Source organism: Babylonia areolata, chromosome 15 (genome assembly GCF_041734735.1).
Source record: "Babylonia areolata isolate BAREFJ2019XMU chromosome 15, ASM4173473v1, whole genome shotgun sequence".
In the NCBI taxonomy this organism is placed as follows: Eukaryota; Metazoa; Mollusca; class Gastropoda; order Neogastropoda; family Buccinidae; genus Babylonia; species Babylonia areolata.
The window spans coordinates 19,419,062-19,445,104 of record NC_134890.1 but is presented as its reverse complement, the minus strand read 5'-3'; the positions used below and the strand labels follow the sequence as shown (position 1 = coordinate 19,445,104).

Genomic DNA, 26,043 nt, shown 5'->3' with positions numbered 1-26,043 from the left:
ACAAAATCTCTTGCAAGATATGCCCTGGTAGTAGCAATGCAATCAGACCCAATTGAATTCTCAATGAAATATGTGTTCGCAAGAATGCTGAAAGATCAAAAATACAAGATAACCACTACATAAAACTCAAGCATCAACTGAATCTACCAAGTTATAGCAGAACGAAGAGCAAAAGCAAGAAACAGTCTTACTCTTTGTGCAGAATCTACAACATACAGAAATCTGTTGAAAGTGTATTTATGTACAAATGGACCTTTCTGTCCCAAACCCGTGGACAGTTAATGAATACACCAAAGAAAAAACAAAGAAAGGGGGTTTGTGTGGGTAGGGGATAAAACAACAATAACAAAAAACAGACATGCAAAAAAGTCCTAAAGAAGACCTATGCTATGACCCCGTGCTGTTGCCCTGGTAGGCGGACAGGGCTGGAGAGAAAGGCGGCAGGTTCAAGTTCTGTGTGACCGCCTGAGGACTGGGGATGGGGGAAGGCGAGTGGCCCCGCACAAACCCCTGTAACCCCGGTGACCCACTGCGTCCCACGGCCCGCGATCGCTGCTGGGCCAGAGCGGCTATCCTGGGGTCCTGCTTCAGGCCAGTCACTGGGGGTGAGGGGGCCGTGTTCAATCCTATGGTGTTCACCAGGCTGGCAGCAGCTGAGTGAAGGTCCTGCTTGGTGATCATGGGGTAGGAAGCCACTGTGGTTGGAGGGGTGCCCGCAGAGCGCAGGGCTGGAGAGGATGCCTCTGCCATCTGCACAGGGAGCGACTTCATCTTGGACTGCTGTCGCACGGCGGAGTTAGAGGACAGGGTGTGAGCCGTGGTGATGGCAGCATTGGTGTAAGGGAGCTGTGCCGTGCTGGGGAAACCGTTGACGGTGTGGTATCCAGGAGCCTGTTGTTGCTGCTGAAGGGCAGCAGCGGTGTGGATCCAGGTGGAATGGGGACTGCTGGCCAGCTGAGCAGCCAACACAGGCTGGGCCTGCAGCTGACTGGACAGCTGGGAGGTGCTGGGGCGTGGGGGTGGTGCACCGGGCAGCTGACTGCCCACACCACTGCCCAGCCCCTGTGTGTGAACCACTGCCAGCTGCTGTGGAACTGTGCTCGGGCCTGGCCCAGGGTGTAACGTCTCAGCACTGGGGCCCGGCTGAGGGTGCAAGGCACTGCCCGCCATGTCCATCTGTCGGCTCAGCACCTGAGTGGACAGGGAGGCTCCGCCTGTCAGGTGAGACTGTTGCTGTTGTTGTTGGCGGGACAGGCTTCGGGCCAACAGTTGTTGCTGTTGATTAGACAGCTGTTGCTGTTGATTGGCAGTCACACTGCCCCCGGCCCCACCACTTAACAGCACAGCGGCTGAAGGCAAAGCCTGCAGACCGGAATACCCAGCCAACTGGGCATGGGTCTGAGCGGCTGTCTGCACCACGTGGTAGTTCTGCGCATGCTGACCTTCAGAGTACACGTGACCAGCACTGTGCACACCACTCAGCTGCTGCTGGATGGGTGAAGATGCCACGTACCCCGCGGCTAGCGACGCCGCCAGGGGCTGGTTATAGGCCGGGGAGTTCTGGGCCACAGCGCCAGGCACCGACATTCCGTTCATGGTGGTGGCCGCTCCACTGGGCAGGAAGGAGGCCATGGAGCCGATGGTCTGGGGCACCATACCTCGGGTGTTTCCTGCCACTGTACCCGGGGTGTAATTTGCCAGGGCTGGCCCGGGCAGCTGTGGCTGCTGGGTCTGTAGGGACAAGGCAATCTCCCCAATGGCCTGGTCCTCCGTCAGTCCACTGAAGCTGTCCAGAACAGGGGTTGCTGTGGAGCTGCTGATCTCTGCCTGGTGAACCGTCTCCACTGGAAGTCACACATACAAATACTTAAGACATTTTGTTTCTGTTAACATGTTCTGTTTTCCTGACCACTAACTAATATACCCACCACAGAATACAGACCTCCAGAGATCTGTGGGATCTATAACAGTGCAAGTCCATGAGAAAGCATAGCAGTAACAAGCAGAAGACACAAGTAAACCAAACATCTCCTCTACACTGTTTATTTCATCAGTGTCTTAAAATCCATTCATAAGTTTTGCAAACCAAAGTAATTACATGCACATGTTCAAAGGCTGGGTTGACACTGAAAAGCATGCCAAAATAAATGATAGTCTGAACCTTATTATTTACCACATCTAAAAGATACATACAGCCAAGAAAGACGGTGAGATTTGTTAAATATGCACACCCCTGTACACATTCTTCAAGTGTCACAACACCCTCTGCCTATTCCCATCCTACCTGCCCTGCTCACTGAACATCCTCCCATCATGGAATCTTGTTCAAGTTTCCAGGCCAGAAAAGCAACAAGGTAAACTTGTGATGTGGATGAAGACATTGCTATATGTTATTCACCTCATACCCACTTATCACAAATGAACAGTTTCATCTGTCATCATTTGCATTTAACCATATCTTTTTGTTTTGGGGACAATGTGGCTCATAGAAATACAGTAAATATTGTTAGCAATAGTACTTCAAACTGATCTGCCTTTCACTTCCACACTTGTGACATTGTACTGTATTGTATTAATATTACTTTTTGTCACAACAGATTTCTCTTTGTGAAACTTGGGCTGCTCTCCACAAGGAGAGCATGTCTCCACTGTGCAGAGCAACCCCCTTTTTTCTCTCCTTTCTTCTGCCTTCAAGTGTATTTGTTTTACCATTCAAAGTGGGGTTCCCTTCACACTATTGTTGGGGACAATCCTTTTATGTGTACCAAGCACATGCTGCACATGGAACCTCCTCTTACCACCTCATACCCAAGACTAACACCCAGACCACCACAAGGTCTTGTGGAGGGGGCAATAAAAATCTTGGTCAGCATATGGGAACTGAACCCATGGCACTCACTTCCTAAAAAAAATGTGGTCTGTATAAAGGAATCAAACCTGTGGACACTTGCTTCCTAGCCAGGCACATTACCCACGAGGCCACCCGCTGTGCTTAGTGTGCAACCTACCCGTGTAGTGTGTGGCGATCATCTCTGCCAGCTGTTTGGTATCCTGTTCCCCCATGTCAGCGATGTTAATGGATCCGTTCAGCACCTTTTCCAATGTGTCCTTGGCTTTGTTCACACCAAACGTCACCTCTGCCAGCTGACGCTCCAGCTTCTCGTTCTCTTGGGCCAGGTCAGACTCTCCGTTCTTGTCTGCCATGGCTGGAGGACAAAGTCAGGGTTCAAGATGCCAATGTTACAGCGATACCAATTAAATATGCGAGTTAGCAGAGTTTAGAACAATTGACAATGTGCTGCTTGTTGATATAAACATCCTTCTGACAATTTACCCACAAATGAAAGAATCTGTGCTAAATGTTCCACTACTTGCACTGCTGATGAGTTTCACTATTTGTTTTTGTGCCCCTTTTTCATTTATTCTTTGACAAAATGTACTGCTTTTCAATAAATCTTTGTATACTGATACAGAAAATTTTGCATATATTTTGTCTTGTATATATATATATATGCGTGTACTTGCTTGTTTGCTCGTGTTATTTGTTCTCTTTTTTGCAAATTGATTGTTTAATTTTTGACACTCTTTTCATTCACATGTTGTATGTATAAGAAGCTTGTGCTCACATATCATGTTACAATACCCCCCAGGGGGCACATGAGATACACAAGAAATAAACTTCTTGCCTTTCCTAGCCTTTCAGCATGGAGTCAAAGGCTAAAACCATGAAAGTTGAACCGTGGAGTCAAAGACTAAAAGAGTGAAGGTTGAAATATGGAGTCAGAGGCTAAAAGAGTGAAGGTTGAAATATGGAGTCAGAGGCTAAAAGAGTGAAGGTTGAAATATGGAGTCAGAGGCTATAACAGTTCAGGTTCATACAAGGAACCAAAGGCTAAAAGTAGTGAAGGCTGAAATGTGGATTCAATCCCTTGATTGCCACAGGATGTAGGACTTTCATCCTTAGTGACATGACAGATTTCATCATCAAAAGAAGAGAAATTATTCTGGAACATTGGAAGACTGAAAATTCACACATCTGATCTAGAGTGGAATCTATCCATCAAGAGACAGGAAGAACAACATTTTGTTTCTATCTTTATGCATGTAGGTATTCAACATGTCACTACCTTGAACTATCCTCAGTGCAGATGGGAATACCTTGATCACCGAGAAGGAGAACATTCTCGAACGATGGGCTGAGCACTTCAACAGTGTCTTAAATCACCCTTCCTCCATAAATGATGAAGCCATAGACCGTCTCCCACAAGTCCCCACCAACGAAGCACTGGACGATCCGCCAACACTTCTTGAGACCCAGAAAGCAATCCGTCTGCTATCCAATGGCAAAGCACCTGGCTCAGACTCCATACCAGCAGAGGTCTACAAGGATGGAGGCACTGTGCTGACTGAGAAGCTTCATCAGCTGTACTCACTCATGTGGAAAGAAGAGACGATCCCCCAGGATTTCAAAGATGCATCTATCATTCACTTGTACAAGCGAAAGGGGAACCGGCAAGCCTGTGATAACCATCGGGGCATTTCCTTGCTCTCCATCGCAGGCAAGATACTTGCCAGGATCCTACTAAACCGCCTCACAGCACACCTTGACCAAGGTCATTTGCCTGAGAGCCAATGTGGATTCCGGAAAGAGCGCGGAACCACCGACATGGTGTTTGCTGCAAGGCAGCTGCAAGAGAAATGTCAGGAGCAAAATGCTGATCTGTTCTCCACCTATGTCGACCTCACTAAGGCCTTTGACACCGTGAGTAGAGAGGGACTGTGGAAGATCATGGCCAAGTACGGATGCCCTCAGAAATTTATTTCCTTGGTCAGCCAATTCCATGAAGGTATGCAGGCTCGAGTCCAGGACAATGGCGAAACATCTGCTCCTTTTGCTGTCACAAATGGTGTCAAGCAAGGCTGCGTCCTGGCTCCAACGCTGTTCAGCCTCATGTTCTCTGCAATGCTTACTGATGCCTTCAGAGATGGCGATGTTGGAATCGGCCTAAAGTACCGAACAGATGGCAAGCTGTTTAACCTCAGAAGGCTTCAAGCAAAAACGAAGGTCATGACAGACATCATCAGAGACTTTTTGTTTGCTGATGACTGTGCCCTCAACGCTGGATCTGAAGCTGACATGCAACTCAGCGTCGACAAGTTTGCCACTGCCAGCAGGAACTTCGGCCTTACCATCAGCACGAGGAAAACTGAAGTTCTCCATCAGCCAGCCCCAGGGAAACCCTACGTTGAGCCCAACATCACAGTCAACGGTCAGAGACTCAGTGCGGTGGAGCGGTTCACATACCTTGGCAGCACACTGTCACGAAATGCGACCATCGACGATGAAGTGAATGTCAGGATTGCAAGAGCAAGTGCAACTTTTGGTAGACTCAGTGCAAATGTCTGGAACAGAAGAGGCATTAGTCTTGAGACCAAGCTAAAGGTCTACAGAGCAGTAGTTCTCCCCACACTACTGTACGGCTGCGAAACTTGGACAGTGTACCAACGACATGCCAAGAAGCTGAACCACTTCCACACAACATGCCTCAGGAAGCTACTGAACATCAAGTGGCAAGACAGGACCCCAGACACAGAGGTGCTCGCAAAAGCCACCCTTCCCAGCATCTTCACCATCCTGATGCAGTCCCAGCTTCGCTGGGCTGGACACGTGGCGCGCATGCCAGACCATCGGCTGCCCAAAAGGCTCTTCTATGGTGAGCTGCAACAAGGGAAGAGATCACACGGAGGTCAGAAGAAGCGCTTCAGAGATACTCTGAAAGTCTCTCTGAAAGCGTTTGATATCAACCCTGACTCCTGGGAGGAATCTGCAGTGGACCGTAACAAATGGCGCGCTGTTGTGCACAAAGGCGCCAAGTTGTGCGAGGCCAACAGGACTGCTGCAGCTGTTCAGAAGAGGCAGGCCAGAAAGTCACGGGCAAACAAGCTCCCTGACAATGATATGCCTGTCTTTGTCTGCCCCAACTGTCAGCGAACATTTCATGCGCAGATTGGACTATTCAGCCATCTGCGCACTCACAGATAGACTCATGAGCATCCTTCCCCCCACCCCACCACCACCCTCCCCCCATCCCCCATCTGGATGACAACGATGGTCATCATCGATCTCGATGGACACACCACCACCACCACCACCTTGAACCTCTCAATACAATGCAAGACTTCGCAGCAATGTTCCCTTCCACAGATAGAAAAGGAGACAGAAAGGAAAACAAGCAAATCATAACATCTTGTTGGAGTATATATGTTATCTATAATTTTGCTTTGACTTCAAACTGATGACATTGGATCGCATGCAGATATGCAGCGCCTCGAACAAGACATAAGTACTCACTGAAGATGTCGTTAAACGCATCATCAGGGAAGTTCTCAAAGGCATCATCCTCTAGCAGCCGTGAAGCCTGTTCCAAGGGAAGCTCTGCCAACTGCTTGTCAAAGTCTGAAAGAGAAATCTTCCCTGAATTAACAAACCAAAAGAATAAAGGGAAAGGGGAGTGTAAACATACATATACGAAGTATGAATTTAGAAAAAGAAAAAAAATCTTTAATCACTTTTTTTTTTCTTGTTTTAAATAAGGGGAACCAGAAGTGTAAAAATTCAATATACAAATGAACAAGTATCCCCAAAGCTTAACTTTTAGTGTACATATACAGTGAAATTAGTTCTTCACAGTGACATTAAAAATTCAGTCACATTTACCACTTGCACACAATCAGATCTAAGTTCACTAAATGCACAGGCACTACTGCCTGAATATTTATTAAACTTCCAGAAATCACTCATGTATCAATATCTCACCAACTAAATACACTCAAACACAGAATCTAAAATATTATTCAGTCTCGACGATATTTTGAGTTGTTTTTATCCAAGATCAAAACAGATTCTGCGAATCACAAACTGTGTGAACTGTTTTAAGTCAATATCTGACACTGATAAAAATCACACACAAGTGACAGTGCTGCTTTCAACACCAGCATGCGCATGTACAAAAAAATAACACACGGGCATTCACACAGTTTCCAAGCCACAGTCTTGAAGAGCATCAAACACTGTCAAACCGGGTTGAGGTTGAGACTGTTCCAGTTTGAAAATCGTTATATTAATTTCTCCATTATATATAATATCAATTTGCCACTTTCCAAATCTTTCTTCGGTCTATTTTAGATGAATATCTGAAGAATCTTATGACTGTCAAAATACCTGAAAGTGACAAATATTCACAGGCACTTTTTCTCCAACTGTGGAACCATCACACACAAAAATCGAGCTGTTGTCTGGTAGAATGCATTTATCTGTCTGTATAGCGACATTTTCATTTAAGTTCTTCACTGCCTATCATGTCCTCGTGGCAAAAAGGTAACACCAAACAACTGCCACTGTTGTCTGTTTTGGGCCAGTCTCCAAATGGCATCCCAGGCTGACTTTCAAATAAAATACTGTTGAAGTTGAACCCCACCCACCTGTTTCCTCAAGGTCCAAAGCCTGCTCTAACTGTTGTTTAGCATCGGTGATCATGCTGACACGACTGGCCGTCAGGGGCGGGGCCACTGCCACCTCCTTCACCACCTCCTGGCTCAATGCCACTGTCGCTGCTGCCACAACAGGGGTAGGGGCAGGGGCAGGGGCAGGGGTAGGGGCAGGGGCAGGGGCAGTGACAGGAGGGGCAGGCGGGGCGGAGACAGAGGGCTGATTGGCAGCAGTGGGTGTGGCAGCTGCCACAGGAGTGGGTACTTCAGGCTGGGGTTCTGGTAATGCTGATGTGGATGGGGCGACTTCCATCTGCTCAGCTTCTGGTAAACCTGACACAGATTTGTGTGCACTGTTAGTGTGCAGATTCTTTTTTCTTTTTTTTTTAATTAAAAGGTAAAAACACCAACTAGCACTTCAGACAATATTCATTCTCTGGAACATTTCATGGTGAAAGAAAACAAAATCTAAAAACAACATATGCCAGGAAATGTTATTCCCACAAGCATGCAACTGAAAACCAGGAAAACATGCATAATACTACAAAAAGAATGTGAAACCGAAATTGACATGATCTCTTTTAAATCTGTTTTTCTGTTATTTCCATTGTATTTCCCCGTAATCTGATCAACACTACTGTTATTCTGTCTTTTTGGTTACTTTAAACAAGGCATCATTCTTTCAGCATCAAATGAGAATCCATTCCTCATCAGAGTATTCCAACAAAAGGACAATTTCCACCTTAAAGCTAGGATCTTGTTATCCCTAAGAACTGGTATAACCAATTAACAAGCACACAACTGAGACCCTCTGATTACCATCTCATAACAGCACAAAGATAATGAAAATAGCTGTTATCAGTCTCAGCAAAAAATTCAGTAGTCTAGGATACAAATGGGCCACTGTAAAAAAGTGCCCTTTCCATACTCGAAAAGACAGAAATTTCTGCTTCTTGTTCTTTTTTCTCTCCTTAAATCATACCAGAAATGATTTTTAAAATTTAAAAAAGAAAAAAAAAAGGAAAATTCCATAGAACATTGTATTATGTAGGTCAGGCTGCTATGTAATGCTGTGTAACTATGGCTGATGGATCGTATTTTTATCACTTTTCACTTCGCCCTAGCAAGCGCAACACTGCATACATAGTGCTGAAAGATATATCAGAAAATAAAACCAACTTTGTTCGTTCCTGTAAATGTTTCTCTTTTTTGTGTGTAAGTCAGTGTGAGTGAAACTGATCGCCTGAAGTGGAGTATCCTTCGCTCTTCAAAATGCAGCGTGGTAAACAAGTTTGCCAACGTCTGCTTCTGGTCTGAGAGGGTTGGTGACAAAGATAGGTTACCGACAAATCAATCAATCAATCAACTTAAGTGACCTATCAAATAAAAGATCATGTTCTCTAATTTACGCAAAGTTTCCAGTTGATGTATTTTACTCAATTTTTAAAAAAAACGTGGCTCTAAATTTACCTATTTTCTTCACGCTCTACTGCACTTCCAGACAAAAAAAATCTTCTAGTCAAACCGACCACTGAAAAATCCATTCTTTCATCTTCAGAATGCTTTATAAAATGACCTGAAAGCTTTTAAGGAGCAGCGTCCGTTTACCAAAAAAGTGGAGACTTCGTATTTTTTTTTTATACCACTGATCAACTAGATCTACTTTTAGATCTGAGGTTTCAATGCCTGGCTTCATGGAAGTCTTGTTGAGGTTTTGATTCAAATACGGTGGGAAATAAAAAATATATATTTGGAAACCAACTTTACATTACTTACTTTAGTAAGTATATGAATGATAGGTTTCATAATTTTAGTTAGTATCATAGTTGTCTGTTGTGAAACAATTTTCTTCCAGACAATGAAAGAGCGACGAACTCCGTCAAAATAGCAGACAGATTTTTCAGTGAGAAGTACAACTGGTCTTGTTCAACTCTGTGATTGCACAACATACATAATCTATTTTCTTACTTCCGTTTCATTTCACACACACAGACACACATACACACACATATATATATATATATATATATAGAGAGAGAGAGAGAGAGAGAGAGAGAGAGAAGAAAACCAAATCAAAATAACAATACCAGGGGTACATTTGATGTTGTATTTAAGACTGTTGTTTCCTTTCAACCTTCTTAAACTTCAGCACTGATACAGACCATGCATTAGTTCAGCTGGATGTCTGTACTTTAGAACTGGTATGATCAGCTGTGTTGATTAATAGTAAGTAATGATGTATAAATAGTAAGTAACAATGTATAAACTAAGAAAATTACATAAAGGGATGCATACATATTGATTTTGAAACACACACACACACACAAATCCTGAAAAATGTCTAAAAGGAGAATCATTTTTAGCATTAATGGAGCACATTATTCCCACTCGTCTTGAATAAAGCTTCTTTTTTTTTCATATAATCTTATCAAAAGCTGTCATTTATCAAGATTTATTATTAACATTTGCTGTCTTGTAAGTCTACAGTCTTGAACCTGAAAATATCTTAAATCTGTATGTAGATGCAGTAGTTTTTTTTTTTTTTTAGTTTCAGTCATTTCAGTAACACTACCATCAAAACTGCGGGATCGGATATGCAGAAAATAAACATTTTCCTCAGAATTTATGACACTGGCATTCAGCCAATAACAGCCCACTAAATAAAATCTGAGGTCTTCTGCATACTATATTGATCATACATGAACAGTTTTGACTTTGAGAATGCATTAGTGGCAATTCTACACGGGTTATAAAATACTATTTGTGAGATTGGCTAAAATCATGGATTTTTTTTAAAATTCAAAATCTCAGAAACTATTTGAGATATTGCTTTGAAATTTGGTGTGGCTTCTTACTTTACTGCACTCTTTCATTCTTGCAAACATGAGGCTTCTGCTATAAATTTGAAAAATTTGGCCAGACCTACCTAATTATATGTTATAAATGTTGAAAAAGTTCCCAAACTCACTGGTATTGCTGACTGGTTTGTCGGGCGGGATAGGTTTCTGGTAGCGCATGTTCTTCCCTTTCTTCTTCTTGCCTTTGCGTGGTGGGCGTGTCAGTGCTGGTGGTTTGGTCTTTTTGCGTGGTCGTTTCTTCACTTCAGCTGCTTCCTCTTTCTTCTGCTTTTCCTGTCAAACAAAAGAATACCTGTTTGGTTGCTCTGGCTCCTTTGTACTGTTGGTTATGTCCATCCATGGCCTGCATGTCAACATGTTTTTATATGCACGTTAGTGGCCTCCAACTTTCGCCAAAAACTGAAGAAAAGTGAAATGAATTTATCAAAAACTACAGCTGCACAGATTTATGGAAGGCGAATCTGTGATGTTCAAGTACAGCATTCATAAACAATCAGCTTTCAAAATGGCAATCATAAACAATCCAATGCATTTCACACACACACACACAACCAACCAACCTACCAAACCCTACCCCCCCCCCAACCCCCCCCCCCCCCAAAAAAAAACCCCTCAGATCTAAATACAAATAGGAAGATACTTAACCGAACAGGATTAATGCATGCCCCACCCCTATACATTTTTTCATGAAAAATGGCATGGCAGAATAGTTCTCTATTATCAGATCAGATAAAAGCACATGTAAAAACCAACAACCAAAAGATACAATATCAAAACCCAGAACCCCAATGACACAATGTCAATGTGAACAAATGACATTACTGCATTATCATTACATCTGGCATTCTTTAAGAAAGGATATTTTATTTCAAAGATTTAAAGAGAACACTTTCTTTTTTCTTCTTTTTTTATATCAAAACTATTATTAGTAAAACACCTCATGAATACTCTACTGTAAAATCTTTATGTTCAACACTGATTTTTCACGGGATATGTATGAAAAAGCATCACACGTCTTTTACAGAATGACAAATTTAAAAAAGACCAAAAGCTATGAATGGAAACTGCCAAGAAAAACCATACACAAACACCATAAAACCCACACCTCCAGGTAAGAATCAGTGCACATTATCATTAATTACTAAACGACTGATAATTAATCATTCATTTCCCCCTCCTTTTCTGTCTTTGTGTATGTTTAACATGTGTTGCATTTTGTATCATTTGCATCTGTTAAATATATAATTAAGTTCTGTTTGTTCAGTCTAATAATTTGTTGAAAATACATGTCACTAATGTAAAATTTAAGAATTTGTATTAACAATTAAAAAAAAACACGCACACACAAAAAAGGAATCTATACATACTGCCTGCAGAGCATGAGGATAGCAGAGTGGGAAGTCATGACGAATGTCTATGACAGGCATACAGCACTGAGTGTTGTCTGAATTCTTGGCAGTGCAGAACTGGAACAACTGCTGGTCAACATTATACATTATGTCTGGACCAAGGTCAAGGACAACACTGACAATTAAACCAATGTGACATACAAACGAAGTTACCACACTCAGCTGGATGAAAAATGATTAGGATCAGACAAAAAAGCAGACTTCTAGTATATGTTTATCAAAATAATCAGCAAAATGATAAAAAAAAAGGCCCTTATACATTCATTTATCACTTCCAATTCTTATACATTCATTTATCACTTCCAATTCTTATTCCAAAGTAGAAAATAAGAATAACCCAATCACTCAAGAGAAAGAGTAAAAGAGAGAAACAAGAAAATGTTCATTACAGGCAATTACTATACCCTCAGAAAACAGCCCAGCAAAAACCCAAGAGCTTTTCCTTCTGATGTGCCATCACCCATACCAAAGCATCTGTTTTCTCAATCCATTTCAAACTAAAGGATACGTTTGCGGCAGTGGTTTGTGTATGGAAGACACATGACAGTGCACCGTTTGTCAGCACCATCTTTATACTGGCACACTTTCCTCCAGATCTCTTTACGTTTGTTTTTCCTGAAAAAATATTACACAACAATAAATAAAAACCAAACAACAATTAGCATGAAAAATATGAAAATAGCAAAATCAAGAGTTATCACTTTGCACAAGAAGGGTAGACTTCTAACTCTTCTTCACACAAATATTCCTTCACACAAATATTTTCTCTCCGTCTGAACATGTATCTGATGATAGACCATTTTAGTTTTTTTGACAGATAACGCAAAAATGGTAACCACTCAAAAACAACGCAACCTCGCATAGTCACAGGTTACTTTCACAATATTTCAAAGATTTTTCATATCAACAGGTTCAGCAACTAAGAGAAATTTTTCAAAACGACAAAAAGCTGATTTATAAGACACTGTGCACAGGTTACTAGTATATGACGAGAAAACATTGTTTCATTAATTTATCTTACAAATCCACAGACTTATTCATATGGCAGCAAACAGATACAAGCAACAGTACCTTTCTTGAGGCCACTGCAGAGGCTTTGTGGTGATCGCCGACAGGCAATGGGCGGCAGTGGATGCCGATGACTTGGCAAGCTTGATCAGTGCCAAGGTAAACTTTCTGGTCATGCTCATATCTTTGGTGTTGATGCGGTTAGCATGTTTGGTCTGCGTACAGTGCCGACGATACCGTGCCCTCATCACACCCAGCTTCACCATGCGTAAATCAGATGGCAATTCCCCATCCCTGTTGACACAATAAGGACGGGCTTGACCCTTCCCTTTTTGAAGACGGATCCCATATACATAGGGGTTAAAATGGATGTCAAAATCAGGACAGCACTGAATGCAGTTGGCCTAGTTTTCAACTACAGACCGGCTCTTTGTATAATAATAAAGAGTGGGGAAGTTACAGAAGTCATATCAGAAAACAAAGAAGAAAGAAAATTTTAGGTTCACTTTCTTATAGTTTATGGTAATCATGGAGTACTTTTTAATTTATTGTGCAGAATTCTTCAATATCTCCAATAAGAGAAATTCATTTATTAAGAGAAACTGATAACACACTGATATCATGCAACAAACAAAACAAAAGCAACAACTCGCACCTTACTTGCACAATATTTTCAACTCAGTATTAAACCCACTTCTTCAATGCTGTGCATCTTATAAATTCAAACGAATAGGTAACTGATTCTAAACAAATACACAACAGGATTACAAGTCTGACAAATCATCAAATCAATAAATGGTAAATCAATAATTTTACATTAACAAAATAAACCTTACTTTTTACTCCAATAGCTTCTTTAGCGTATTTTCAAGCAGTGCTACAGAGATAAATGTACTGATGTGGGGTTACATACCTCTGAAGAACAGAGGAAACGGTTTATAACAAACCAGCAATAAATAAAATTAAAAGAATCACACAGGTGTAAACTTACTTTTTTCTATAACTAAAATGAATATGGATAAAGAAAAAAGGAGAAAGCTTTAATAAACAGAAAAAATATGGAAAGGATACTTGTTGAGGAGGCAATATTAGATCCTGCCACAGTGCAATTCTTTAACAGGCAGTTAAATCTAATAAACATTTAAATAATAAATATCAAAATAATTAATCTAACATGACATCGTAAGTAACACCCCATTCAAAACTTACTCTTCCAGTTCATTATCTTCTTCGTCATCAGATATGACCTTCCAGTCTCTCTGGAATGGCAGTGGTTCTTCCATGATCTCATCCTCACTACTTTCCTCATCAGATGCACACAAACCTGGAACAGATATAACATAATAATAATATTATAACCGAGGTGGATCAATCCATTCTGTACCTATTGGACATCAGCTGACATCACACACACACACACACACACACACACACACACACAGTGTTTCCCCAGTGCCCTAAACGCATCCACTGACATCCTGCATCAATTATAATTCTTCCTTCATCGGAGTTTGGTTCAATGAACATAAAATTAAAATGACTGAACAGTTAGCTTCATGTGTCTGGATTTTAAGTATATATAATTATACAAATCAGGTGGAAGACCCCTTTCTTCTCGATAATGATTTGCTATCTGGGACATGTGAAATGCACATGGAAAGGGGGATCTGCCTCATTCGTAAAAATGACTTTGGAACCATCCACAAGCACTGCCCAATCCAAGTCAGCGGATAGAAGACTCTGCAGACTGTTCAAATAATCAGTACTACAGAACTGTAACAATGGAGATGGATCTGGGTATCTCTAGTCATATGATTCAATAAAAATTGAAGGTGATAACAACAGTGATGAAACTGGCAGCAACTTTTAACAAATTTAATGTTCAGTCAAGCAGACAGCATTTTTGAATGAGTGACAGTTGACTGGCAGTGAGGACAGAGCATGTGCATGTGGTGTGGCAAGTGGGAGGGGAGATGGAGAGGTTGTGTAAGACAACAGGTTGTAGGCCAGTCACATGGTGTGGAAAGGGCCTGGCCATGTCAGCTGTTGCTTTCATATATATTGGTGCAGAATGGACAACAGCCAATAATCCACTACTTTCATGAAACCTAGCCTAGAAGCTGAATGCAAAAATGATGGAATACACATATTTTTATTTTTTCACACTTTTTGTTTTAGTCACTGATCAGATGACTGACTTTTTTGAAAGAAGGCAAAGCAGCATAACAGCTGACACTTTGGTTGGACCAGTTACAACCTGGAGCGAGTGGGTGCTATGAAAGAGCTTCCACACCTGTAGGGGGGCAGTTCTTTTGTGTCATAAAGCTTAACTCACTCCGGGCCAAAGACCCCAATTGAGGCCCTGTTTAGAACCGTTTCAAAGGGCCCTGATCAGGGCCTGGCCTTAAAGTTAAATAGTTTAGAATTTTTGGAGTGGCACCAAATTTCCATAATGACATTATACGCTAAGATTAAGATTATATTAACTGACCTTTCCACTGCGACCAATAACTACAAAGTGTGTTGCTGTGCTCGCGAGCAGGAGAGTTATTTTTCTCAGTGACTGGTTCAAGTGAACAGTGTGTGTCAATAGTGTCTGACCCCGTTTCGTTTCAGTCACAAGGCAGACAACAGAATTAGATGAAAGGGGCCTTACTGTGGCTATATGATGTTCTGAATTTAATCCATTTCAAACTCTCTGTGCTTTCCTTGATTTACGATCATCAGCAGCGTGTGCAAATTTCGAACAGATAATAAAAATTAATATTGATACTTTCATCATCTCACTGTATGATAGCATAAAAAGGGAAGAAGTTCCATTTTCTAAGATATTAGGAAAAATGCAAGTTTTGATCAAAGTAGTCAAATCGGAAGTGGCCTTTCTATTGATGAAGAGAAGCTGTAGACCAATTTAAATACGGGGGAATTTTTTCTTTTTCTTTTCTTTTTAATGCAAACCAAGTTTACACTGTCAAAAATGGAAAGGATGTACTTCATAATCCCTCTGACATTCTAAAAATGACTAAAATGAACTCAAAAGAGAAACGTGAAAATAGTGTATCAGAGCTCAGCTTTAGTCTACCTTTGTATGTGTGTGACAATGTACTAATTAATTTGAATATATGCAGCATTAGAGTGACCTTCTGAAGGTACCCTTAACCCTGGGACACCTAAGAATTACGGTAAGAGTCCCTGGGACTCTCCGAGACTTTTTTCCCCCTAAGTTCAAACTTATCAGAAATCAGAAGCCTGATTATTTTCTCTTTAATTAAAAAACCCACAATTCACGTAAAAATTTGCAACTTTATTCAAAATAGAAACACAACTGTGCCACGAGTATTTGTATAGTGCTTAACTTTTTAATCAACTCTAGTAAATATGCTGGACTGGGTTGTGCAAGTCATTCTTTTCTCTCTCTGTAAACTGTAAACTTAGTGTAAAGTGCAAATATTTGACCAGATTTTCTTCCTTTTCTTGTTTGTTTGCTTCTTTACAGTATTTGTATAGAACTCCATGGACAGCCAGAATATGACTCAAAATAACAGGATAAGGTAGTAAACTCCACTTGGCTTTCTGTGCCAACACTTTCAGTAGCAATATAGTTATTTCCCTTGCTAATACTGCTTCAATTTCAGTAAGTCAATGCATTCTAGTTTCTACAGGCAATTTAGTCAAACTCTGATGTAAAAATGACTCAAAAGCATTCCTTGTCAAATGACAAGATTCTTGGTTTGTTTATTAATTGATATGGATACTTATATAGCGCCTATCCTCAGTCAGAGACCAAGCTCTAAGTGCTTTACAAACACAGTATCATTTGCACAACAGGCTGCTTATCTGAGTACAGCCGACTGGACAGCTGCCACTGGGCACTCATCATTAGTTTCCTATGTCATTCAATCATATTTCAGGCACACACACATACATACTCAGACAGACATGTAACATTTTATGTATATGACTGTTTTGTTTCTTTACCCCACCATGTAGCCAGCCATACTCCGTTTTTTGGAGGGGTGGGGGGTGGGGCATGCTGGGTATGTTCTTGTTTCCTAACCCACCGAACACCGACATGGATTACAGGATCTTTAGTTTAATGTGCACATTTGATCTGCGTGTGTATACACACGGAGTGGATTCAGGCACAATACATGTATATGTTGACCTGGTAGATAGGAAAAATCCCCACCCTTTAGCCACCAGATGCCGTCACAAAGATTCATACCTGGGACCCTCAGATTTAAAGTCCAATGCTTTAACAATTCGGCTATTGCACTCAGTGTTTGTGATGATTCTACCAACAAGGATTCTGAAGACTTCTTCTCCCACAAGGAAACTGAAAATAGCGATGATCGTGATAATGAAGTGTTTTAACCATGTCAGTGCCAGGTTTGGTTATTGCTGCAAGTCAACATACTAAATGTGGTAGGGTCAGGGGTGTTTGACACTTGTGTCATGCTTATAATTGCTTTCAAAGACATCTGCTAAAAGTCATAAGCAAATGTTTAAAGAGCACAGTGGAAGTCATTATCTTTTTTCAATTTACTTAGTTCACAAAACTTGATGATGGCCTACATCACTAACTGCAAGATGCAGTAGCTACATAGTTGAAGGAGAAATCATGAGAAAATTCACACTTAGAGAAATCGTGAGAAAACGCACATTGTCTTACACATTAAGTTACAGACTATTCTGTAAAACAAACGGAACAAATCTGTTTGCTGCATTTCAAACGCATGGATCACACACAGGCTATAAAAACCATTATTCATTACTGTGGAAAAAAACAAAAGCGATTCATATGGCATTGGTAATTGTGGTATGTATAGGTTAGTAATCAACAATGTTAAAAATCACAATTATGTTACTTACTCATCGTGGAGTTCACAAACACATGATTGTGGATCTTCTGACGAGCATACATCCCGTAGAGTTTCACAGCATCATCGTTTTTTAGTCGACAATGGGCTTCCTTCTCTGTCAAAATACCTTTTGGTCTCTGTATGTGTGTCATTAATACTGAACTGGAGTTTGTCACTGAGGTAGGCACAGAACATGTACGAGTCCTGGGAACATATGGGGGAGGAGGTGGCAGATCAAGGGATGTCCTGACATCAACCGACCTTGAAGAAACCAGAGGACTGGGTGGTGGTGGTTTTGAAGTCAATATGGCAGAGGTCTGTGGAAACGCACTATTGGCACTACTATGATGTGATGTTCTATTGGCCACTGTTTGACTTAACACAGATGAAAGTTGAGGCGTAAAAGGCAAGTCAATATTGTTTGCAGGAATGACACTGTGTGTACTTCCCTGTGAAGCTTGAGACTTCTGTCTTGGCAGTGAATGTGACTGAAGCGAAGATGACTGTGACTGATGCTGAAGATGATGATGATGAGGCTGAGACTGTGCTGGGCTCACAACAGGAACGGACAAAGATGATGCCTGTGAAAATGATAAATATGGATGGAGAGGGGTGTGAGAAGGCAAACTTGTCGTCACAGGCATCTCCACAACTGGATTTTGCCCTGCTGTTCGACTGGTCTCTGCTCCCTCAGCTGGGGAGAAATGCTGTTCCCTTTTCACAGACGAGCCTGGGTAAGGAGGCGGCAACGGATGGAAGGGATGATGATGAGGTGTGACAACTCTTTGCTTCAAACGTTCAATTTCCAGACTGTCAGGTGTGGATCCCGACAAACCTGCTGGACCTAATCCTTGTGTGCGTATGCGGTCTATGGGAGGTAGCCCCAACCCAGGCAAAGCCAAAGGATGAAGCTGGGTAGTATTCAGATTCACAGGGTTCATATCAGTCCCAGGAACTGCTCCAAAGTCGGCACCAACAATTCCCGAGTTCAACAATGCCGAAGCTCCCAGTCCCACACGCTCTGGACTCGCTACCTGACTGGGACTCAGCTCTGCCTGGTTTGATTCTTGAGACTTGCGGAGTTTGTCTTTGATCTTGTTTTGAGCAATTTTGGTTTGAAGTTTGTTCATTGTCCGCGAACTCCGTGCACGAGATTTAGACGTCTTTGCCTCCTGGCTGGGTCTTGGCTTTTCCAATTTTTCAGCCAGTTCTGGGTAAAGTTTGGCTTTTGGCATACACCCTGTCCCTAACCCTTCCCCAGCAGGCCGAGACTGTGAAGGGGAGGGCAGAGACTGGGGATATGGGGACTTCGCCATGTCAGCCAAACCACCTGGTAACATTCCAGCAGGTCCACCGGGAGTCATTGAGTTTGGCACAGGTGACACCTCAGGAGCTGCATCATGAAATGCGTATGGATCATCTGGGTCATCCACTGGGGTCAGAATCTTTCCCATCAAGGGAGAGGCGACTGCTGGTTTCGGCAGCGTCAACTTCTTGGATTTCAGCCTGTCTCCGAACGTCATTTTGTTGGCGTCAAGAGATGTCACGTTATCCTTGTTGCTGGTATCTTTGTCTTTAGTCTCTTTTTCCTTCTTTGGTTTCCGTTCCCGCCGTGGAAGCATCCCCAGTACTTGCATATGATTGTTGCAGTACCTGAAACAAAAATCAAATAAAATCTAATGCACTTCTTTGAACAAATGTAAGAATCAGTAGTCCCAGTCTTCTAAAGCAATATTTGGACAGATTTGGTGCCATGTATAGAACTGTTCCAGCGGAGAAGGGTAAAAGAATCTGCTCCATTCACTCACAACCTAACCAGCCAAAGACTTTTCTGCACCAGTTGTGCTGAGTAAGATGTAAAACCATCAAAATATACAAGCAAGTTCAATTTTTGATTCTGAAATGAGATTTCTTCTACCTATTCAATCCTGGAACAATCCTACTTTACAATAACACACCTGCAGTGACGTCAGAGCTTTCCAAAATCAAGCTTAACGTGGATGCATATTTTCTCACTGAAGGACAATGAGTTACTTCCCTTCTAGCCCACTGTACAGATCTGTGATCAATCCACAGTATAAACAAGACTGGCCAAGACCTCCAAGACTCAAGTGTGATATCCATTCAATCCAAATAAAAAGCAAAGCTGACTATGCAGGAAAAAAGACATGAACAATGATGAGACCCTGACCTTTAAATTTGCAATACATTTATGTTCTGGCCAAAACAAACTACTAGTACTATACTTGATTTATTGAAAGCTGATGAAGAACCCAGGTTTTAAAATGCTTCTACATTTTTCAAAAACTCCATGATCATGAGGTGACCCCGAGTTTGATCTCTGACCTTACAATACAAATATTTTGTTCTCACCATGACCAAAACATTGTATTTCAACTATTTTTAACAAATCTGACGAACATTATGAAAAATAAAAAGAAGAGTGAAGACATTTCCTTTCTGTCCAAGCACCTCTCACCTGGTGGTATCAACAGTGTGCGGGAGGAGGGTGGGGGCTGGGGGGTTGGGGCGGTTGTGGGGGATGGGGAATGCATGGGTGGATGGGTGGGGGTGGGCTGGGAATATAGGAGATGAATGGCATAAAAGAGTGCAATCAACAAGACAAGAAGATCAGACAGCAAAATCACACAACAAAGTAGTGGAGTCGTCCAAAATCGTGTATCCAACACTGGTATCAATAGGAAAAAACAGTCTTTTGCGGGGAGTGCGGGGAGGAACTGCTAAATTTGAAAGGGGGCTCTCGAGAAGAATAACAAGGCATGGTGAAAAAACAAAAGCAGAAGAACAAAATGAAAAATAAACATAAAATAAAATCTACAGGAGATACATACGGTCGGTCTTCCCCTTGAGGAATGGCCTGAGTGCACAGGTGCTGACTGGACTTGGCCACATAAGAACATCTCCGAAAGGGGGCTGTGGGGTCCTCCAGAATGTGTCGCACGCAGAAGCCATAACCGTTGAGTCGTCGCTGGTTGCACTGCTTCTTGCTGAAGGAGCACAGAGGTTTGTTGTCCACCAGGGAATAATGAATGTTCTTTCCTTCATACATTTCACAACTGGGCAACTGCCGGCACATAGGCGGCTACATGGGCTTGGTAAGAAATCAGGACTGAAGATTCCAGAGTCAAAATCATTTCCCACCTGCAACAGCAAAAACATTCTCTCAGAATTTGCTCTCAATAAGGGAGACATCCAATGAAACAGAAGTACAAAATACAAAGATAAAAGAAAGAGAATACTGCTAACTTTATAAAAAAATTTTTTTTTTTTTTAAACCACCAACAACCAGAAAATCAGCATAAACATGAACTTGACACTATACATATTCTTGAATCCACCATAAAGTCATCCTCACTTATTTAAGTTATTCTCTTTATCCGCTTTCAGATTCTGTCAGCCCATGGGGAACTATATTTGTTTCTTAGACAAATGAATATTCACCGATTCAGATTTACCTTTCTGCTGTTGCCTTAATTTCATATTGTTTTGTTTTGTTTTGTTTTGTTTAATCCACTGATAAATTCACTTTCAGCAACTTAAAAAGGAATGCAAGTATAAGTTTATATTGCTATGCTCAAGTTGGCAGTAAACATAAACCTTACCAAGCCTTAACTGTTAACATTTTCAGTGTCAGAGAAATTTGTATCAAAAAAGTACTCTGCCGATGCCAGGGAATTTTGAGGAATTATGGGTAATAAATAAAATTCTAACATAATGACTTAAAAAAAATACAGACAGAATGCTTTTGTGAGGGAATGTGAAAGAGGATCCCACAGTTGCTGATAACTTTTCTGGCAATCCAAAGGGAAGACAATAATTTTTGTGCAACAAAAAGTCTATTTCAACCTCCACAGAATGACATCCAAAAAAAAATACAGCTTGCATAGTTGTAACTTGTATACATGCAAAGTTGTGTCCACAGCTGACTGGGACAACAGTCTTTGCAAGACAAAATTTCAGACATCTGTTTTTGCACATGAGGCGGTTTTCCAGGTTTTCCATGTGCTCCAGTCATTATAGAGAAGAAAAACGTCTTCCTCCAGATGTATGCATTTCTAATTAGTATTTTTATGCTACAGACACATCAAACTAGCTGAACCAGTCTTTTTCAACTTTTTCTATTGCTGAACCTTACTCCAATAAAAGAACAAGACAGGCAAGGTCTTCAAGACTCAACTGTGATACACTTTATCCAGTATATATAAAAAAGGAGGAAAAAAAGAGTAAAAAGGTGTTCTGGATTTAATCATATAAAGCTTAAGGTGGAAAAAAGAAAAGAAAAAAAAGAGTATGTTAGCAGATTCAAACAAAGCACATTCAGTTTGAGAGAAAGTAGACTTACAGAGCTAAAGCCCAGCTACCAATGATGTTCAAAAATTAATATTCAAATGTTTGGGGGGGGGGGGGGGGGGGGGTGGCACCACTAATCTAAGATATTTGAGGTGATAACATTGTTTAAGGTGATAACATTGTTTAATCATATTTTGGTATATCTTGATTTTCTAAAAAATTCTTTAACAAGCCTGCAGTAAAAGAGATGTTGCCATCCATCGCCTCAGGCACACCTCAACACATAGCCGTTTTCTTCAGATCTGCTTTAAAATATTCATATGCAGAAAATATGTCGGTGATGTCGTTAGTGTCACTATATGTGTTCTGAGGTTTACCACACACACATTGAGAAACACACACACACACAACCAAACATTGGGTTATTACACAGACTTGCTTCAAAATTGGGATAGACAGCAAAAAGGACGCAAGTGCATGTCCAAATGGCACTGGGGAGGCACTTTGTGTAGGTTATAAGCTGAAACCTTATGGGCAGGGAACAGGTTAAATTTAGTAGCAATCTTTTGAATGCAAACATGATTACAGAAATTGTAAACTGATTTTTAAAAAAATTGATAAAAATAAATAAAATAAATGAAACATTAATTTCACACACAAATACACTACCAGCTTGAGAACCATGAAATCTGCACTGTTAAAAAATTCTACAGGGAAATCACCTATCAGTATTTCTAAAGATTTACTATCCTGCCAACCTTACAAGTCAAGTCTCATAGTATCATCATCAAGATTAAAATTTAAACATTAACTTCTCACCTGGCAGACAAACAAAAGCTGAGGCAAAACGTCAAGTGTACAGAATTTTTATCTTAACTTGTTGATCTATTCAAATTCTCTGCAAGATCCCTAAGAACAATCCTGTAGCTGTATTGAACGCATCTGTAAATCAAGAGTACTCAGAACCAGTAGTTACTCCAACAACTTATTATCTTTTAACTAAGGAAGGGCCGGGAAGATGGCAGCATTTTACAATTAACAAAATTTCAATGCAAAGACCCAACATATGTAAATTTTCACCCAGTCATGTCACTGCAATGGTAATCATAATCACAATCTGTAAGCCAAGTTATGTACATGGCTTACTAATATAAAAACAACATATTTTGAAACTAAAGTGACATACAAAAACATATATGACAGAATACCTGTAGTAATAGTTGATGTATTTAGGACTACCTCACGAATGTTGCAAATAAGTCTGCTTTTTGCCAGATTTGTGGGTTTGGGCACATTTTTTCAAAATACATCTGGCCAACATCTTCAAATTTCAAAATCATATGGTTAAATTTGTAACCCTTCCAAGAAGAATACACCAATTAATACTCTTATTGTCAAAAAGATCAAATCAGATGTATATCAATTGTTAAAATACCCAGATAACAAAGACTGAAAACAAGTGAAAGAGTATCAATACAGATTCTTTGATCTGGTCTTGTCCATTCCAGTTTGGATTAGCTATCAACATACTGAGCATTGTAACGAGAACATAGATATCACAATTATGTATTTACTTCATATGTAACTTACCAGAAAGGAAAGGAACATTTTTATTTCAACTTATCAACTCTACTACTGGAACTGAGACAGAGAATTGAATAAAACTTCACTTTGTCACTCATGAAATGAATGGCGGAAGTTGGGTTTGTTTTGGTATGAAATTGTTGTTTCTGACTCCTTTACGAATAACAACGCAGGCACATTTAACACATACAGATACAATACATGTTCATAAAACAGTAGAGCCTCTGGTCATCATATGGAACTTGACACAAAAGTAATTTCAAACATTTTTTAACATTCATTTTGAGAACATGAAAACAGGTGCTTTCTTTCTTCGGGTATCGACTAATAAAATCCCGATTTACACAGAAAGCATTGTCTTTAAACAACAATACACAGCCTTATTTTTCATGTTAATATGCTCTACCGCTATCTTTTAAAACAAATCAAAAAATGTATCAGGAAAACCATATATTTGTAAATAAAATGCAATAAAACGTAAAAGTTCTTTCGCGGAAAACCCAAAAACTACAGGAACGATAACCCCAGTTATTACGTTCATTTCGACCCCATACACCAAATTCTCGGTTAACATTTGTGCTTTCGGATAAATAGTAATCAAGTTTAATACCTTACCTGCAAAAAAAATTAAATACTTACTCCAGTAATTGCATCTAGCTAATGTTTTTCATTGCAAATGGCTGCCACTAACATGGCGGCCAGAAGTGCGTGTACAGTATGCAGATTATTTATTCCGTGTGTGACAACAAAGAGGGGAAGAGGGAGGTGTGCGGTTTTGTGCTCGGTTGTTCTGGGCCATTGGAACCATATGCACCCATGTCAGCTCATCAAACGTTACCAACATAACCTTTGGAGCACAAAATAGAAAATTATAAACATAATTGTATATAAAATATCATTTTATTTCAAGAAATAACAGCACAAACAAGTGGCGCATTTATACCGAACATTCCTCCGCTGAGAAAATGAATTTTTCATCGTCGGTACAAACACGGCTCTCCACACAATTCATTCCGAAAAACATTAGGGTTCGCGGATCAAACACATTAATAACTGACAAATGACTTATATTCGCGCAAACAGATTTTCGATTTTCTCTTTCGAGTTACACGCTCGCCGCAAGTAGTGCCCGGGTGAGCCTTTCTCCAGCTCTTGTCAGAAACGTGCGGTCCCAAAGAAACACCACCTTTTGATCGGAGGCTAAATTTAGCAACACGCGCCTTGTCGACGGTTGGTTTCCTGAGAGCAATTTTTCAATGCCACAAAACCGAAAAAGACGCACTAAATCACTAAAACAAGACAGTTTACCAATTGTTATTTCGCATCCGATACATTTGCACGTCGAAATAGGTTTTTACTTCGATAAATCGTCTCTAGAAACTGAAGCAAATCGGGACACAAAAGTGTCGGTGAGCCAACGAAGCACATCGCACCGTTCTAATCACCGATTGGCTGAACACGCATTCTGGCCAGGGAGGGAGAGCTATGATTGGCCGATTACGACACATGGATCCGAATGCAGTCCTTCAGGACAGCTGTCGGTGATTTACATTCAACTCCCTGTCGAAGGAAAACAATAAATTTTCATTTCAAATCAATCACAATATCGTCTTCAAACAACACAGTTTTACAAACCCATACACAAAGTTGCAACACTTACATCCATATCTGATTCGCACACTCCGAAAAACACTGATGTCACAGAACACCGCAGCGGCCTTGTCTCGATCAACTGGCACATGTTTCTCGTCTGCTCACTTCCAACCTTCTTCGACTTGTCCGCTTTGCGAGCACGGAGGTGTTGCCTTTTCCACTCGGGATTATTAAGTCAGCGCGGTAAAATAACTCCTTGTTTTCCGTTCACTCCGGCCCCACGTAACAAGGCAAACCTGATGAAATGCATCAGACTGATCAGCAGAGGCTGTGGCAGTTTTCTTGGGAAAAAATTGACGAACACGAAGCGTCCTATTTGCCGGGGCGGCGTTGTTCCTTCCTACACAATGTATACAAACATGCGGCGGCGCAGAGGGCTCCACTTTTCAGCTGGGATGATGTCACGGGAGGGATTCCCCTGCATCTTGTCGTGACGATCTCTGACCTCGCGCGGGGTAAACAAGATGGTCGAAATTAACTTGATTAATTAATTACTTTCTTTTTTAATTGTTGTTTTTTTGTTTTGTTTTATTAAATTTTATTTAAAAAATCTAACTCCGTCTTCATGATCAAAAGTGAAAGTTAGCAGATGAACGACTCGAGCTTTGAAAACAAGCGCACGAACATGTTGAGCGAAGGGAATGGCTTTTCTTGAGGCTAAATGAGTTTACTTTTCGTCGCGGGTTTTCGTTGGGGTTGCGATGGGCGGAATGGCCTGGTTTAGTATTAACGTGTATTGCGGTCGGATATGTTGTGGCATATCACGCACTCTTTTTTTCTTTCTTTCTTTTTTTTTTAGGGTGGTGGTGGTAGCGGGGGGGGGGGGGGGGGGGGGGGGTCACTTATGTGCCAGAACTGATGTATGTGGTG

General features: G+C 41.0%; 1 protein-coding gene across 1 annotated transcript; it reads right to left on the bottom strand.

Annotated features, from left to right (window-relative positions):
* Window positions 1-387: 387 nt before the first annotated feature.
* On the bottom strand, window positions 388-25,242 carry LOC143290291 (uncharacterized). Its single transcript, XM_076599640.1, has 12 exons — window positions 25,181-25,242; window positions 20,478-20,787; window positions 17,636-19,278; window positions 13,973-14,087; window positions 12,827-13,057; window positions 12,264-12,370; window positions 11,714-11,847; window positions 10,457-10,619; window positions 7,483-7,821; window positions 6,353-6,457; window positions 3,009-3,206; window positions 388-1,844 (listed from the first exon to the last, which is right to left on the bottom strand). The coding sequence occupies exons 2-12, from the start codon at window positions 20,720-20,722 to the stop codon at window positions 388-390; spliced, it is 4,737 nt and encodes a 1,578-aa protein (XP_076455755.1). The 5' UTR covers window positions 20,723-20,787; window positions 25,181-25,242.
* Window positions 25,243-26,043: the final 801 nt, after the last annotated feature.